Source organism: Orcinus orca, chromosome 17, assembly GCF_937001465.1.
Source record: "Orcinus orca chromosome 17, mOrcOrc1.1, whole genome shotgun sequence".
NCBI classification, from domain to species: domain Eukaryota; kingdom Metazoa; phylum Chordata; class Mammalia; order Artiodactyla; family Delphinidae; genus Orcinus; species Orcinus orca.
Window position 1 is genome coordinate 29,528,058 of NC_064575.1, and position 16,732 is coordinate 29,544,789.

General features: G+C 35.9%; 1 protein-coding gene across 1 annotated transcript in view; it reads left to right on the plus strand.

Moving 5' to 3' along the window:
• The first annotated feature begins 259 nt into the window (after positions 1 to 259).
• CNBD1 (cyclic nucleotide binding domain containing 1) overlaps positions 260 to 16,732 on the plus strand; it is a 395,245-nt gene continuing 378,772 nt past the window's right edge. Inside the window, 1 exon segment of the mRNA XM_049700473.1 lies at positions 260 to 347. Within this exon segment, the coding sequence (XP_049556430.1) occupies positions 260 to 347 (88 nt within the window).

The following is a 16,732-nucleotide window of genomic DNA, read 5'->3' on the forward strand; positions in this document are numbered from 1 at the left end:
TTCTCTCTTCAGTCGTACTATTCACTATAGCTCACAATGCCTCCTTCATAAGTTCCACTAGACTAGAATATCTTTCTTCCTGGTCTAGGTTTCCCTCTCAGAATGCTGTACACACGTAGAAGAACTGTGAACATGAAGATTCCGTAATACACAACCTATCAGAGAGTACCTTGAGGGTTCTGCTTTGTGATGTCTCAAGGAAAAGAGTGGTCATTTGCCTCTCAAATAGCCTCTGGTTAGCTGCCTTTGAGCCGTCAAGATGCCTATGTCTTCTCTCCGAGCAGCCATTTTATCTCAAATGATAGCTGTAAGCAATGTGTCTCCTCCTCCACTTCTCAGTATTCCAAGTGAGTGGGGAAAATCTGGAGGGTCTGCCATTGTTTTCAGTGTACTTACCCCAGAGAAGAGAAGTGGGGCATTTGAGGGTTGTTAGACACACTGGGAGTCTTACTGACAGCATAGTGGAATGGAAAGAACATAGATGTGCAATTCCTGCTTTGTTCTCCTGAAGCCATTTCTATTCTGTAGGTCTCCAGTATTTTTACCCAGTAAAATGAGGGTTTTTATGAACTCTCAGAAGTTCAAATAACAAATACTTTTAAAGAGGAGAGAAAACAAAGTCTCAGAGAAGTCACTTGGCTTACCGATGATCAGGCCCCTTGTTTCTGACAGGTCTTCCTGTGCCTACCCAGAGTTAGTTTTACTGCCTTTCATAAGCTATTTAATACATACTTTTTACTAGGAGAATTCTTATTTAAATTTTTTAAGAAAAATAAGAGATAATTCCCATTATCCTTGTTTTGAAATTTATTCTCATTTTATTTTAATTTTGTAGTTTTTGATTTATGATATCATAAGAATTATAAATATAAATATTTTCAAGTTTATACAATTTACAGTATTTTCTTATTTTATATAGTCAGCCTAACCCAGAATATTTTTCTCAAGACTTTTCTTCATACACATCAAATTCATAGATCTATTATTTGGTCACTAATAATATGTAATAGTCCTAGTGATAGTTGAGATTTTAAAAATCTTTCAGATACCAGTGGTAATAATTGTGACTCTTTCAACTTCAATAAAGCATTTACCTTATTATTTTAATATTCATTGGGTAGATTTCTGTTATTGATCTGAAAAAGCTAACCCATCTATTCTTTTATCTTCCTGTGAGAGTTGACTCTTTTATGTATACATATTTTTAAATTAATGATCATAGTCTCCAGGGAAAAAGTTGCCACAGGCAGGAGTTGATACCCTTTGAAATGGGTAATGCTATACTTATGTCTTGAACAGTATTAGACAAAGTTCTTATGTTAAATCAAATTTATTCCTACACATGTTATTTTATATGTTTTTATTATTGTTATGAAAAATTTCTTATATATAGCCAAAGTTATATTTCAATACAAGTTGAAATAAATATTAAATGTAATTTTGCCAAAAACCACAGTTTCTACTGTGCAGAAAAAAGTCACCCTAAGACGATTTCTTTTTTAGCAGCCTAGGAAGTGCAGTATCTGGGAGTTAAAAGATCAAATTAATTTAGAATCAATGGGATGAGATATGTGCTACCCTCTGTAGTGTCTCCCAAGGACACTTAACTTGTGTGAAGTGATTAAAAGATGAAAAATCAGCAGCATTTAAGTCTCAGAACTGAATAGAGCATAATGGAAAGCAGTGGAGCTCCCAATTTTCCCTTTAGAGGTTCCTGCTTGATGTTCTATGTGTGACTTCTCTTTGGAGACGTGTCCTGCTTGCTCAGTAACTGTGTCTTTTTGCTAACTCTAGCAAGTCGGCAATTTCCCTTAGCGAACTCTATCATCACTGCTGAAACAATGACCTCAGGAAAGCATATGTGAGAATGCTTTCAATCCATAATACGACTGAACCTGAATTATAAAGGAGATATAAAAGGGAGTGATTCAAAATGTAATGGACATAAATAGGAAGGCTCAGTTAAGGACCTTAAGGAAAATCTAGGCATTATATACATTCTGGTTTACTTTGAATGCACTTAGCCAGGTTACATTTAGTGAGTCATGCCTATCTTCTCTATAAATTTTATATGTGAATAATGTTTATTGAGGGCTTTCTATAAGCAGTGTGTGAGCATTTTGCATGTTTTGTTGTTATTTCATTTATTTCCCGCAATGAACCTATGAGCTCTGTTGTAGGCAGAACAATGGCCCTCAATGATGTGCATGTCCTAATCCCCTGAACCTGTGAAGATGCTATGCTTCTTGGCAAGTGGAATGAAGAGGAATGGAAGATGGAATTGGGGGTGCTAAACAGCTGACCTTGAGATGGGAGAGTCTTCTGGATTATCTGCTGGTCCCACTGTAATAACAAGAGTCCTTCTCGGTGGAAGGAGGAAACATTTATGAGTCAGATGCAGGATGAGAAAGGCTTGACTGGCCATTACTCGCTTTGAAGATGGAAGGGGGCCATGAGCCAAGGAATTCAGGTGGCCCCTAGAAGCTGGAAAAGGCAAAGAAATGGATTCTCCCCAAGAACTTCCAGAAGGAATACAGTCCTGCTGACAGCTTGATTTTAGCTCAGTGAGACCTATTTCAGACTTCTGACTTCCAGAACTGTAAGATAATAATGTTGTGTTGTCTTGAAGCCAGTAGGTTGGTGGTAATTTTTACAGTGGCAATAGAAAACTAACACATGGTCTATTTTACAGTTAGGCATAGTGAGGCTTAAGTTTCATGCTAAAGTTCACATAGTTGTCAAGTGATAGAGACTCTTCATAGTATCATCCATGTAATGAACTTTCTCTACTTATGAAAACAACAAACCAGAGTGTCAGCAGCATGCTTGTTTCCTCCTTGTCCACTACCCTGAAATCCCTGCACAGTTTACTAGTTAAATGATGGTTGTGCATTTGTTGAATTTTGCCATTTTCACTACTTTGACACTTTAGATTTAAGGAAGAGAATGTATCCTCATCTTCAACACCCGCCCCCCCCTCCCCGTGCTGTCTGCTTAACTCTGAAGTTCAGACTCAAAAACACTCCAAGCAGTTAAGCTTCTTGAGTCACTTACAAATATTTTCTCTGAAACTTCCAAGTCTTCTCCTTCTATAGTCTCTTTGACTTGTGTCTCTGGATTCTTCATAGCATGCTTATGCTAGGAAAGAGGTGATTGTTCTCAAAAGCAAAAGACTCATGGCACTTTTTACTCTGGATGAGAATTATTTTAAAAACCTTACAGTTAGCAAAACCTGCAGTAGTTTTACCACCTACATGAAATAGCATCTGGCCTAGGGACATGCTTGACCCATTATTATTAGAAGTTGATTTCTTGAAGAGACAAAAGGAAGAAAGATGTCTTAAAAATTCTTTTTAAGGAGACAGGGAGCCGCATTTTAGCATTTGGCTGGAGGAAACCATTTCATACTACGATTAGGAGTGTGGTCCAGTTAGATACCTTTTTTGGGTTAATAAGCTATACCTTTATTTTATTCATGCTTATTAGGCTTATCTTTCTAAGAAAGGACAATTTCGAAAATGTGCTTTACATTTTGCCTACTGGTTTATCTGGTAGAAAGAATTTCTGTGCTTTAACCAAAGGGTTTTTTGTTTGTTTGTTTTCGCAGTAAAAAAAGGCTTTCAAGTTCACAAGATATTTGTAGGTACATTTTGCTTCTTCCAACATGTGAGGCTGTAGAAGAAGAAGAAGAAAAAAAAAGCATTCAAGAGAAGACCAGAGACACTTGAAGGAATTTAGAAACAAGATACTACTCCTAAGTGAATGTTTTCCTTTGCTCTTTTCTTTCATGTTATGAGCATACATTTACAGAAAACCTGAAATAATGGTGTCATCATTCCTAAAACTTCACAGGCATTTCCTGTAATTTGAGAGTTTTCAGTTCTTTAGCAGCTAAAGATTAAAGGAGTTTCAAGATATATATTTATCTGGAAAGGTGAATATTGCTCCATTTTAAAGTTTTACACCATTCAGGAGTAAAAATAAGAAAAAGGGGGGGCTTGTCAGTGAAGAAGCAGACTTTGTAATATATAAAGAAAGCAAGGCTGAAAAACAGTTGAAAGAGATGAGAATGGGTATTCCAAGAAGGAATAAAAGATAAAAAAGTGGTTGAATGTTTGTGTATGTCTCTGTGTTTGTGTAATCAATAATAGTCCCTATGGAAAATACCATCAGATAATTTAGGAAAGGAAATATTTGAAAATTATTTTTTCTATTTTTCAGTGTAAAAGTCACTTTTATCTTTTTTTAAATCCCAAAGGAGAAAAGATGAATATTTTATTGAAACAGTACTGTTTCTACTTTTTTTCTTACCACCGTTATAACCATCTCCGTGTGCTCGTACTTTCTGTTAGAAGATCTTGAATGGCCTTTAGAAATTGTTATGTTAACTTAAACTTGAGGTTAATCATGACTGGGGTGTTCAGGCAGGAAACCTTGAAGTAATTGCATTGCATTGCAAATCAGTTCTCTCCACTAGAGGTCACACCAGGTCACCCCTCACTGTCAGGCTGCTGTTCTGTTCTCAGCAGTCTCTCAGAAGTACCTCCTGCATCAGTCCTCTGTTATCAATCCCTCAGCCATCTGGATCCTTTATCACCTTCCTTCAACATATATTGTGGACCAGATTTCCTTTCTGATATGACAATTAAAATATGAATTTGATCATATTAATTCTCCGCTCAAAAGATATCAGGGTCTTACTTGCCTCCAAAACTTAGATTACAATCCATTTCCCTCAGTCTGGCATTTAAACTTTTCATAATTTGGCTAAAATCTGTCTTTCATGTCCTAGACTTTACACGGCTATTGATTGAACTCTCCACTGTAGCTAAAATGTTTTGATTGACATTCTTTAAACCCATCTGCATCACTGCTCAAGGAGACAAGAGGGCTTTCTCGGTCCAAGTAAACATTCACATGACCATATTTGGCCCCTGTGCTCAGAAGGATATAGGATAGAATCAGTCTTCCAGAGGGCAGAATCAGGTGTTTCCCTTTTGTGGAAGCAGTTCTCACAGCTGCCTAGGCAGTAGCCCACAGTCCTCTTTGCCCCCCCCAGGTGGTGGTTCAGGTTCAAGGTAATGAGAGTCACAAAGGGCAGGTGATAAATAGCCTTGGCTTAAAATTCATACCTGCAGGAGCCAATTTTTATAACCATGGCCTATAAAAATTCCATAGGCATAGAACTTCTCAGTTACAAGAATCACTGTACTCAGGGAAGCCCATTTCTGTGGCTCAGGTACTTGCAGATCATCACTAGTTTGTTCTAGTCCAGGTACAACTCATCAATCAGGCATCATTGTTATCATAAGCAACGTTCCCTAGCAATCTGGTTAACACCCTCTATCTGGCCTCTCGTAAATAGAGCTGGAGAGTTCTCATGCTGAGGGGAAAGTTACTCCTTGAGTTACACCATTATACTCTTCACCATACTCTCCTGCCTTAGCTCATGTTTCCTCTGGGGTTCCCTTCTATCTTGCTCTATTTGTTCCTATCATTCCAATTCTTCAAAGTTCTGCTCAATGACTTTAATCTCCACAAAGACTCTCCTGTCCTCTCCAGCAGGGATCTCCAACCCCAGGGCTGTGGACTGTTACCGGTCCTGGGCCTGTTAGGAACTGGGACACACAGCAGGATGTGAGCAGTGGTGAGCAAGTGAGAGGAGATTCATCTGCCACTCCCCATTGCTCGCATTAACACCTGAACCATCTGACCCCCGCAACCCTGCCACCCTGGTCAGTGGAAAACTTGTCTACAACGAAACCGGTCCCTGGTGCCAAAAAAGGTTGGAGACCACTGCCCTCCAGTAGGAAGTAATCTCTTCCATATCTCTGAACTCCCTTAGCAATTTCTCTACACCCTTTCTATCCTTAACACCTTTAACTTCACTTAGAAACCTCATATACTTGTGCCTTAGGGCTATGATTCTAATTAGATGAATATCTAGAAATAAGTGGTTATCCCTCACATCTGTTTCTCCAATGCCTAGCATACAAGTGTTTAGTAAATTGACAGAAAAATGAACAAGTCTCACAATTTATGGGAGTTTTGGTGAATAGTTCTCTTTTACAAATTATTACATAAATAACATATGCCTCAGGCACAAGAAAATATTAAAATTTGAGTGAGTCTTCCTCCCAACTCATACTCCTGATCTTATCCTCAGAAGTAACTATCATAAAAATATTTTTCTTGAAATTTTCCATGCATATTCATGTTTATATATGTATATATATTTATTTTAGTGGTTACATTATATTTCATTGCTTGAGTACACCAAAATGCTACTAATGGATGTTTAAATTATTGTGTCTCATCTTCAAGTCCACCCTTTTATATTCTGCTTCATGAGGTTGGGGCTGGGACTCTGCAAACCAGTTTTTCCCAGGAAGCCGGGGGGCTTCCTATTAAGCTCTGTCAATAGCAGGTATTAGAGGGGTATTGAAAGGCAGGAGGAAAGTTAAGGAAAGTGTTCATTCTTTTGATTGCCGTTTCTGGTTTGCTTCTTGTGAGTGTCTCTCCAGTAATGTGTCTTTTTCACCCAAACCATGGCTGTTTGTTCCAGCAGCAGCAGTTTATTCCATTTGCAGTTTTACCAATATTCTCAGAAATAACCCCATTGCACCCCCTCAAAAATTCAGTGCCAGCTACTATGTCCTGTCCTCAGAGGGATGTGTCTCAGCTTTGTAGGGACATTTCTCCAAGCTTCTAAGTTTTGGTAATTAAACCTCTTTCCTTTGCTTCATCGGCTGAAATAGGGGTGGTAGATGCTTTCTGCATGATATTTGGTGTTCCCTTTTTTTTCTTTTCAGTTTTCTAACACCTAACAGTTCTTTGTATCAATTTTTTTCCATTAAAAATACTGATATGGTTTCTGTTTCCTGGCTACTGGATCCTAACTAATATGGTGGGAATTGGTTTCTAGCAAGTTTTGCTGTTTAAATCAAATAAACGTTCTGTATGTATCTTTTTAAGTTGGTAAGCAAGTGTTTCAACAGAACTCCAAGGACAAAGAATGTGTGCATTTTAATTTGATAACTACTGACAAATTGTCTTCCACAGAGTCTGTACTAATTTCTAGTTCTACCATCAGTGTATACGAACTTCTATTTTACAACGTTTATGCTAATATGTACTATAAGACACACGTTTTGCCAATAAATGAATTGCAAACAGTTTTAATTGCTCTTTAAGTTCACTTTTCTTAAAGAGTGAGGTTTAGAATCTTTTCATATATTTGTGCCCATTTGTATCTATGTGAACAGCCTGTTTATGTCCCTTGACTATTCACTGTTTCTTTTTTCTTTTTTTTCTTTTTTTGCAGTAAGCGAGCCTCTCACTGTTGTGGCCTCTCGCGTTGCGGAGCATAGGCTCCGGACGCGCAGGCTCAGCGGCCATGGCTCACGGGCCCAGCCACTCTGCAGCATGTGGGATCTTCCCGGACCGGGGCACAAACCCGTCTCCCCTGCATAGGCAGGTGGACTCTCAACCACTGCGCCACCAGGGAAGCCCTATTTTTTCTTTTATTTAAAAAAAAAACACAACTCTTTGTTTATAAAAGAAATTAGCCTTTTGGCATGGCATATACTTTACAAATATTCTTCTCAGTTTGCATTTTTGTTTTGTCTTTATGATTTTTGTGTCCTACAAAGGTTTTAGAATGTTTGTGTAGTTTTTGTCCTCTGTTATTGATTCTTGCTTAGAATGACATTTTTCCATGCCAAGATTTAAACATAATTCCTCCATGCTTTCTCTTAGTATTTATGTAATTTTACTTTTCAGTATTAAGCCTATTAAATATTTGGTGCATCTGGAATTTATTTTGAATACATTTACTTTAGAATAGTGATGTAAGGCTACAACATAATATTTTTGCAAGTGACCAACCAACTGTTCTAACACCATTTGTTGAGTAATTCTTTTTTTCCTGCTAATTTGAAATACCAGTTTTTATTAAATACTAAATTTTTGTATGCATTCTGGATCTATTTCTGGAATATATTATTTACTTTTTCCACTAATCTCTTGTCTATATATGCATTCATGTTAAACTGTTATAATTTTGAAGCATTATATTTCAATATCTGGTAAGATTAACCTTTACTGATTACTCTTTTTTAAAAGACTTTTTCTGGCTATTCTCCCATTTTAATTTTTCTGTGTGAACTTTATAACTATTTGGGCTTCTTCAGCAAGTAAACATTTTGGTATTTTAATTGGAAAATGTGTAAAATTTAAAATTAACTTATGAAGGGCTTCCCTGGTGGCGCAGTGGTTGAGAGTCTGACTGCCAATGCAGGAGACACGGGTTCGTGCTCCGGTCCGGGAAGATCCCACATGCCACAGAGCGGCTGGGCCCGTGAGCCATGGCCGCTGAGCCTGCGCGTCCGCAGCCTGTGCTCCGCAATGGGAGAGGCCACAACAGTGAGAGGCCCGCGTACCGCAGAAAAAAAACCCAAACAAACAAAAATTAACTTATGAAGAATTGACATCCTTGTGATATTGAGTCTTCCTACTCAGGAACTGGTATCTTTATTCAACCTTTCTACTTCCAAGTTATGCAAGTGTCCTTTTTATGACACTCAAGAAAATTTATTCCTGGGCATTTTACATTTTTTCCTTACTATTAGGAAGATATTTTTCTCATTATATTTTCTAACTATAAAAGTCATCATATGAGAGAGCTATTGAATTTTAAAAAATAAAGAATTTGAAACCACAATTTTACAGAAATGTTGTAAATTCAATAAAAAGAAATATATTTTTCCAGAGCCATTTGACACTCCATCATCCTTAAATATTTTGGTATGCATTTCTTAAAAACAAGGACATTCTCTTATTACATAATCACAATACATTCATCAAAATCAGGAATTTAACACATATAAATTACTGTAATCTAATCCTTAGACCCCGTTTAAATGTAGCCAATTGTTCTGATAATGTTCTTAAGTAAAAGGATCCAATTCAAAATCTCATGTTGCATTTCACTGTCTTATCTCTTCAATCTCCTTTAGTCTGGAACAGTTTTTAAGTTTTCCTTGACTTTCATGACCTTGATGCTGGGAGTTACAAACTATTATTTAGAAGAATATGCTTCAGTTTGGTTTGTCTGATATTTCCTTATGATTAGTTTCAAGTTAGAAATCTTTGGCAGGAATGTCATAGAAGTGATTCTGTGTTCTCCTTCCATCTTACCAAGTGACACATAATTTCACTTTAATCAGTTGACTAAGGTGGTACCCAGAGAGCTTCTCTGCTGTAAATTTGCTTTTCCCCCTTTTGTAATTAATAAGTATTTTGTGAAAAGGTATTTTGAAAATATATAAATACCCCTTTTCTCATGAAATATTTAATCAATAAATGTAAAATTATGATTTCCTAGTTTATTCAAAGGGTTTTAATTAATTACTATCATTATATATTTTGATGCCCAAATTGTTTAATTGTTAAGTCTGGCCACTGGGAGTACCCTCAAGGTTGTTTAAGCATTTCCTTGCTTTCTGGAGCAGTAAGATTTTTCAGGCTCATCTTGTACTTTTCCCTACTTGATCCTGCCGACCAGCTCTTTTCCCAAAGAGCCCTAGTTTATTTTAATGCAGAATTAGATTTAAAAATTAAGCTCTGCGTACTATGTGTGCTCATTGATGTTAGAGTGTCACTGCCCCCAGGCCCTCTCAGTGGACAGATCTAAGGAATAAAAATGTACATTTATGTTGTTTGCATATCAATTTATATCTATGAAAGCCATGAGTTTACACCAATTCATTCAAGTCCAATGCAACACTACAGTCATTTTGGATTTCTGTGTTTGTAACTCTCTTCTCTCAAGTAAGAAACCTTGCTCCTATTAACCTAAATACATTTGATCAGTTCCACTGTGTGTAGCCAATCTTTCATACTACTGCCACCCCATCCCCACTAAGGGTCCTACACTCAACACTGGCATATCCTGTCTCCCTCCCACCTTTGCTCTCCTTACCCCTCTTGGCCTCTGATATTCTGCACAGGCCCACCCCACATGTGGATGCCCACCACGTCCTGGTCTTGTCCACTGGGAAACCCTACCATTCTCCCCAAACCTACAGCTGGCATTGATGCCTACCTTCCTCTACTACCCTCAATGCTTTTGCAACTCATTTCTTCAGGGAAACAGGCAAGCTATTGAATATTTGGTTACTTCCATTATCAACCACTTCAGTCAATACCTTAATGGATTTTCAGTCTATGCAATTCTGTTTTCTACTTATATAATTACAATATTATCAATTATTTTTGTTTCTTTTTCTTTCTGTTTTTTTTTAACAGGCAGGCATACCTTGTTTTATTACACATTGTAGGTATTGCATTTTTTACAAAATAAAAGTTTGTGGCAGGCTTGTGTCAAGTAAGTCTATTGGCACCATTTTCCCAACAGCATTTGATCAGTTTCCATCTCTGTGTCACATTTTAGTAATTCTCACAGTATTTCAAACCTTTTAATTATTACTATTGTATTTGTTATGGTGATCTGTGATCAGTGATCTTTTTTTGTCTCTTTTTTTCTAATTTTTATAACGTGTGTATTTCTTTTATCAAATTGTGTTGCTTGGGGCTTCCCTGGTGGCGCAGTGGTTGAGAGTCCGCCTGCCGATGCAGGGGACACGGGTTCGTACCCCGGTCTGGGAAGATCCCACATGCCGCGGAGCAGCTAGGCCCGTGAGCCATGGCTGCTGGGCCTGCGCGTCCGGAGCCTGTGCCCCTCAACGGGATAGGCCATAACAGTGAGAAGCCTGCGTACCACCAAAAAAAAAAAAAAAAAAAAAATTGTGTTGCTTGGTACTTCCAGACGTGTGTACCACTAGTGGTATTTGTAAGCTCTTCCTGAATTTATGCTATTGCTTCTAGTGTTTCAACATTAAACATGATGCTGTCTTTTGTTTTGATATATTCATCAAATTAAGAAACTTTTTTTCTACTTAAATTATTTAAAAACAATATTGAATTTTACTGAATACTTCTGTATCTGGAGATTATGATTTTTAAAATGTTGACTTGTGGTAAGTTATATGGTTATACTTTGTAGTTGAAATTTCTTGGAATTACTAGGATAAATCTTACTTTTTGTGTGGTATTACTGTGTTAATATGTTTCTGGGCACTATAAAATTATAATATTTATTTTTATTTATGCACGAGATCAGTCTCTGGTTTTCTTTTACCCACTGTCGTCACATTTGGGTATCATTGTTTTACTTGCTTCATCAAAAAAATTTGGAAGCTTTTCTTCTCTGTGTTCTGAAACATTTAACTAGCATTAGAATTATTTCTCCTATAAGGATTTGATGGAATTCACCCGTGATAACACCTTGGTTATGTACATTTGTGTGTGTGTGTTTTTTTGTGTGTGGGGTGTGTGTGTGTGTTTGTGTGTGGGGTGTGTGTGTGTGTGTGAGAGAAAGAGAGAGAAACTACTGGGAGATTATTTTCCACTTTTTTCAAGACTATTTATTTATTTAGGTTTTTCCTCCCTTCTAGGGTCAATTTAGGTAATATGCATTTTCTTGAAAAGTCATTCATTTTTAATCAGAATTTTAATTAGTTTGGCACATAGTTGTGAAAAATACTTTGATTACCTATATAATGACATTTATCATTAATTACTTCCCAGTTGTATTTCTGACATTGAGTACTTATGATATTTTTTCCTTGTTTAGATAAGCCAGTAGTTTTTTTTCCCTTCAAAGAACCAGCTCTTGAATTTGCTTACGCTTCTACAGTTTTTCTTGTTTTATAAGTTCATTAATTTCTACTTTTCTATTTTCTCTCTTTTATTTCTCTTATTTATTTTAATTTTCTTTTCCTAACTTCTTGCATTGAATGCTTCATTCTTTCTCCTTTCTTGTAATATAAATATTTTGGGGAATGTAATTTCCCCAGAGAAAGACTAATTATATTCCATTGGTTCATGAAAGCAGTCACTGTTTTTACTTTCTTGATATTTTATAATTTCAGTTTTGATATACTGTTTGATTTAAGAATAGATTTGATATATGATTGATATATCTCACTAATTATGTAGAATATTTATATACTCAGTCATTCATTTTCTACTTAATTTTTGGGTAAAAAGGAAGGGAAGATACTGTGGAAGTTATTTTGTCTCCTGGGTTTTTTTTTTCCAATTTGCTCTTTTTTTTTTAACAATTTTTAAAATTGAAGTACAGTTAATTTACAACTGCTGAGATTTTTCATTTATAAATTTTAAGGCCATATAATTTGGAATGCAAAAATATTTAATAGTAAGGCTCCATACCTAAACCTTTCTTGATTTAACAACTTTAGACAATGGACATTCACAATCTAGTATGAAATGAGAAAACTTTGTCTCTGCACATCTTAATTTGATTATTAATGTCTAATCTGAATAGTAAAATCTAAGTCTGGCTAATTTCATTCATACCTTCACATATTATTATTCAACATACATTATTTTAAAATATTCTTTAAACTGTAGCTATTAATTATTTGCTGTGTGAGGGAATCTATACAAATATATTTTATACTTCCAATTCTCTGTTGAAACTTCCAATTTGTTACTCATTATTATTTACACTATTGTCACTAGAATCTATGAAGAATTTATTGTTTGTGTTAAGGTTTACAGAATTTACCTACTGTTTATTAGTATAGTCCATATTACTTAAGCCTTAGTTGTATTGTTATCAAATTGTATTTTTCAGAGAGCTCATGGTACTTTATATTCTCTGAGGTCTTATATTTATTTGTTACCTTTATATTTATTGGAGAATAAAACTCATGAGTCACATTTTTTTTCCCCCTGAGATTATCTTACTGTTTGCCAGGACTGTTCTGTGGAGAAGACTAAGGCCAAATTGAGTTTTCACTCTTATAGGAGACTTCCTCTTTTGCCTGGGTGCTAAAATAATAGTTTATCTTTGAAAAAGTGACATTTAGCTACGAATCTAGTACATCTAAAAGATCTAGTCTCCTTGTAAATCATGTACTATGATTTCTCTTTCCCTTTCTGGGTCATGATATTATATTTAGTTCTTCAGACTCAGGTCTTTATATTAGAAAAGTGTTCTTGTGTAATATGTTTGAGCATATTTTGTCCTGTGCCATTATTACATTTTCTTATTCAGGAACAATTTTCACATGTAGTGTCACCTTTCTATCTTCATTTATCACTTTCTCCTGTTCTTTTCTCTATTTATTTATGTTTACCTCAATGTTCTGTGACTATATTTTCTTACATCTCTATTGTCATTTTTGTTATGTCTAATGTGGGTTTTGTCATAATTATTTTTCTCTTCTTTCCTGAATATAACCTGTTCATTTGTAATTTATTTCTATTTAATGCCTTATAGATCTTTGTTTTTCTTTCATCATGTGTATGTGTGTGTGGCCTTTCTTCTCATTTCCTGCCATACTACATCTTCTGATGTGTATTATTTGATTTTTGTTTGATAAGTTAATTGTTTTTCATGCTTTCCCTAAGAGTATGTTATGCCTAGGTGCCAGGATTATTGAACAGTGGTTATTTTTTGAAAGCAGTTTACTTGCTAGAAAAATAAATAGTGGTGGGGAATGAGCTGGGATAACAGACAGATAGAATTTTCTTATATGTTAACTTTGAATACTTTCTCATCAACTTTTTTCTGTACTCTTCCCTAAATCATATGTCTCTAATTAGTAGTTCATATTCCAAAGGTTTCTTGGTAGTGATTTCTCTATTTCTCTTTAATGACTGAGATCAGCTGCTTCTGCGTTGATTGCCACCTAACATTTGTCCTCTGTTTTATCACTGCAACAACCTGACTCTTAAAAAACTATGAGTATAGGTAGGATCCTTTTGCAGCCCTACATTCCATATATATCATGGGCTTGGGGTTCCTCTTAGTGTGTCCAGTCTCAAGAACTTCCCATTCCAGGTAAGAGTTCATTGGTTTACCCCTCAGGGCTAAGGGAACCTACCTTTCCCTGGAGAACTCTGCTTATTTCCTCAAACAAGAGAAGTATGCATATGAATGCCTCTTTTAAAATTTATTGAAATCACATCATTTGGCTGATATTCTTTAGAGTTTGTAGTAAGGAAATATTTTTAATCCTCAGTTTTAATGAAGATCAAAGTTTTTTCTTCTTTTTACACTTTGTTACTTAGTGAGCTTTGCCATGGTGTATAATGTCAAAAATGACATTCATATGATCTTCAATCTCATATAGAAAGGTGATAAAATGATTAAAGTATTGCCTGCAAGGGGCAGAGGGTATTTTGTTTGTTTGTTGTTCATTTATTTTTTATGAGTTTTTGGTGAATATTCTTTAAACACAACTTTATATTCCTCATATAGTCCTGCCTTCATTACTTTTCCTTGATTTATTTTCCTTGCATACAACTCATCCTTGCCTGACATATTAGAGCCATGTTCTTATTATTTATTTATTATAATTTAACAAATAATATTTATTTAAATTGAAGCACAGTTATAAGTTCTAGTGTTTCATATATAAGTAGGGAATGAATCCTACCCTTAGGGGATAGTGATAAATAGAAAAAAAAATAGGTATAAATGAAAAAGTCATAAAGAAAGATAATGCTTGCTTAAGGGAAACTATTTTCAGGTTTAGCACAGCTACTTTTTTCTAGGGAAGAGAAGTTTAAATGTCACAGATGGGTTAACTTTTGAGGTGGATCTAAATGAATGGATAAGTTGAGAAAGAACCAAAGATAATATCATATTGAAGGACAAGGTATGGGACTTCCCTGGCAGTCCAGTGGTTAAGACTTCACCTTCCAAGGCAGGGGATGTGGGTTCGATCCCTAGTCAGGGAGCTAAGATCCCACTTGCCTTGCGGCCAATAAACCAAAACATAATACAGAAGCAATATTGTAATAAAATCAATAAAGACTTTAAAAATGGTCCACATCAAAAAAAATCTTAAAAAAAAAAGGACAAGGTATGTTCATGGAGCAGACAGAAAATGTGTTGTTGAGAGATGGGGGAGGGGCAAGGGAGATGAACATGGTGGTGGTATTTAATGAGGTTCCACTTGGGTATGATTATAAAAGGCATTGTATTCCATATAAAGTTATGTAATCTCTATTGGAATTTTGGAAAGTACTGTGATAGTAGTGTGAAGGATGAGTTGGAAAGGAAGAGGTTCGAGTCAGGGAGACTAGACAGGAGGTAATGGCAGTAGTACAGATGAGACCCAACGAGGGTCTAAAACAAGGTTCTGACGTGTTGCATGCATGTGAATAGCACTTCTTCACAGTGTGCACACAGTATGGCCCTCTTCAGTGGCCCTGCCATTAGGATTGGAGAGGACATGTTTGAAAGATACTTAGGATACATTTCAAAAGAGGCAGAATTGATGGCTTTCATAACACCTTGGTCCTGAAGGGGAAAGAATAGAATAGGATCCCAAGGTTGGTGATAGAATTGTGAAAGTGATAGGGATTTTCTTAACCCAGGTGGAGAATTCAGGAGGAGGATCAGGATTTTGAGGGAAAGAAGTATGAGAGGAATTTTAAGTGAAGATTTTGTTATCGTGAGTCTGATTTTCCTGGATGACATTCATGTGAATATTAGTGGAGTGAAAGTTAGAGTTCTGGGCTGGAGAGTTTGATTTGAGGATCTGAAGTGTATGTGTGATAGCTGGAGATGTGGGTGCTGATAAGGTCATGCAAGAAGTGGGTCTAAACTGAGAAGAGAAGACAGGGATACTGAGAATGGATTGGTGGGCAACACTGATGCTCAAGAAAAGAAGATAGGAGTTGGTAGAGCAGTCTAATAAGGAAAAAGCAAGCGAGGAGAGAATGGTGTCACAGAAGCCTCATAGGTAGAAACTTCACCAGTGTCAAATGTCACTGACAGAGGTTAGTAGAATGGTGACTGAAAAGAGGTTATTGGACTAAAAACTACAAGATTTCCTATGATTTTTAATAAAACAAATTTTAATGAATAATGAATGTGAAAGATAAATTTTAGTAAGTGGAGAAGCGAATCTGAGTTGAGGAAATAAACATGAATGTAGATGACTGCATTCATCAAGATATAAAGGGAAGCTATTTCAATAATTTGTTGTACAACATTCCCCTCTATTTTCACTTTTCAGTTAATATATGTCTATTTTAACATCTTAACCACTCAGACAAGGGGCAGGGACAACATAAGCCCACTTGCATAATTGTCCCTGTTGGTGTGTCAGCGTTTATTCATAGAAGTCCATGATTGGGCACTATTCCTTTGCCTCTTGATGGTCTATTTGAGATTTTTCAGGTGCCTTATGTTTATTGAATGTTACTTGAAGGAGAATTAACTTTGAGATTTTAGAAAACAACAAATTATTATTTGAAGGGAAAAGAATAAACACACTATTAACCACTAACATAGGTATGTTTAATTCTCTATTATTACACAAGTTTAGACTTATTTAAAAACATAGAACTAGATCAATTATCTAAGTATATAGGGGGAATTAATTACACTTATAGTCTCTGATGGATATTTTCTTTTTACTCCTATCCAACTCCTTGTTCTGTACTTTAGTCTTATGCTAGAATTCACCTCCTGCATATAAGAACTGCTATTCTTACTAAAAGTTCGTTGATAATGTTTCTGTTGCTATTGCTGTTGAACTGTTTCTTTGCACTCTGAATACTGTATTAAGCAAAGTTCTACCTATCACTGGATTAGTCATTAGAGTGTGTGCTATAACTACTTTGA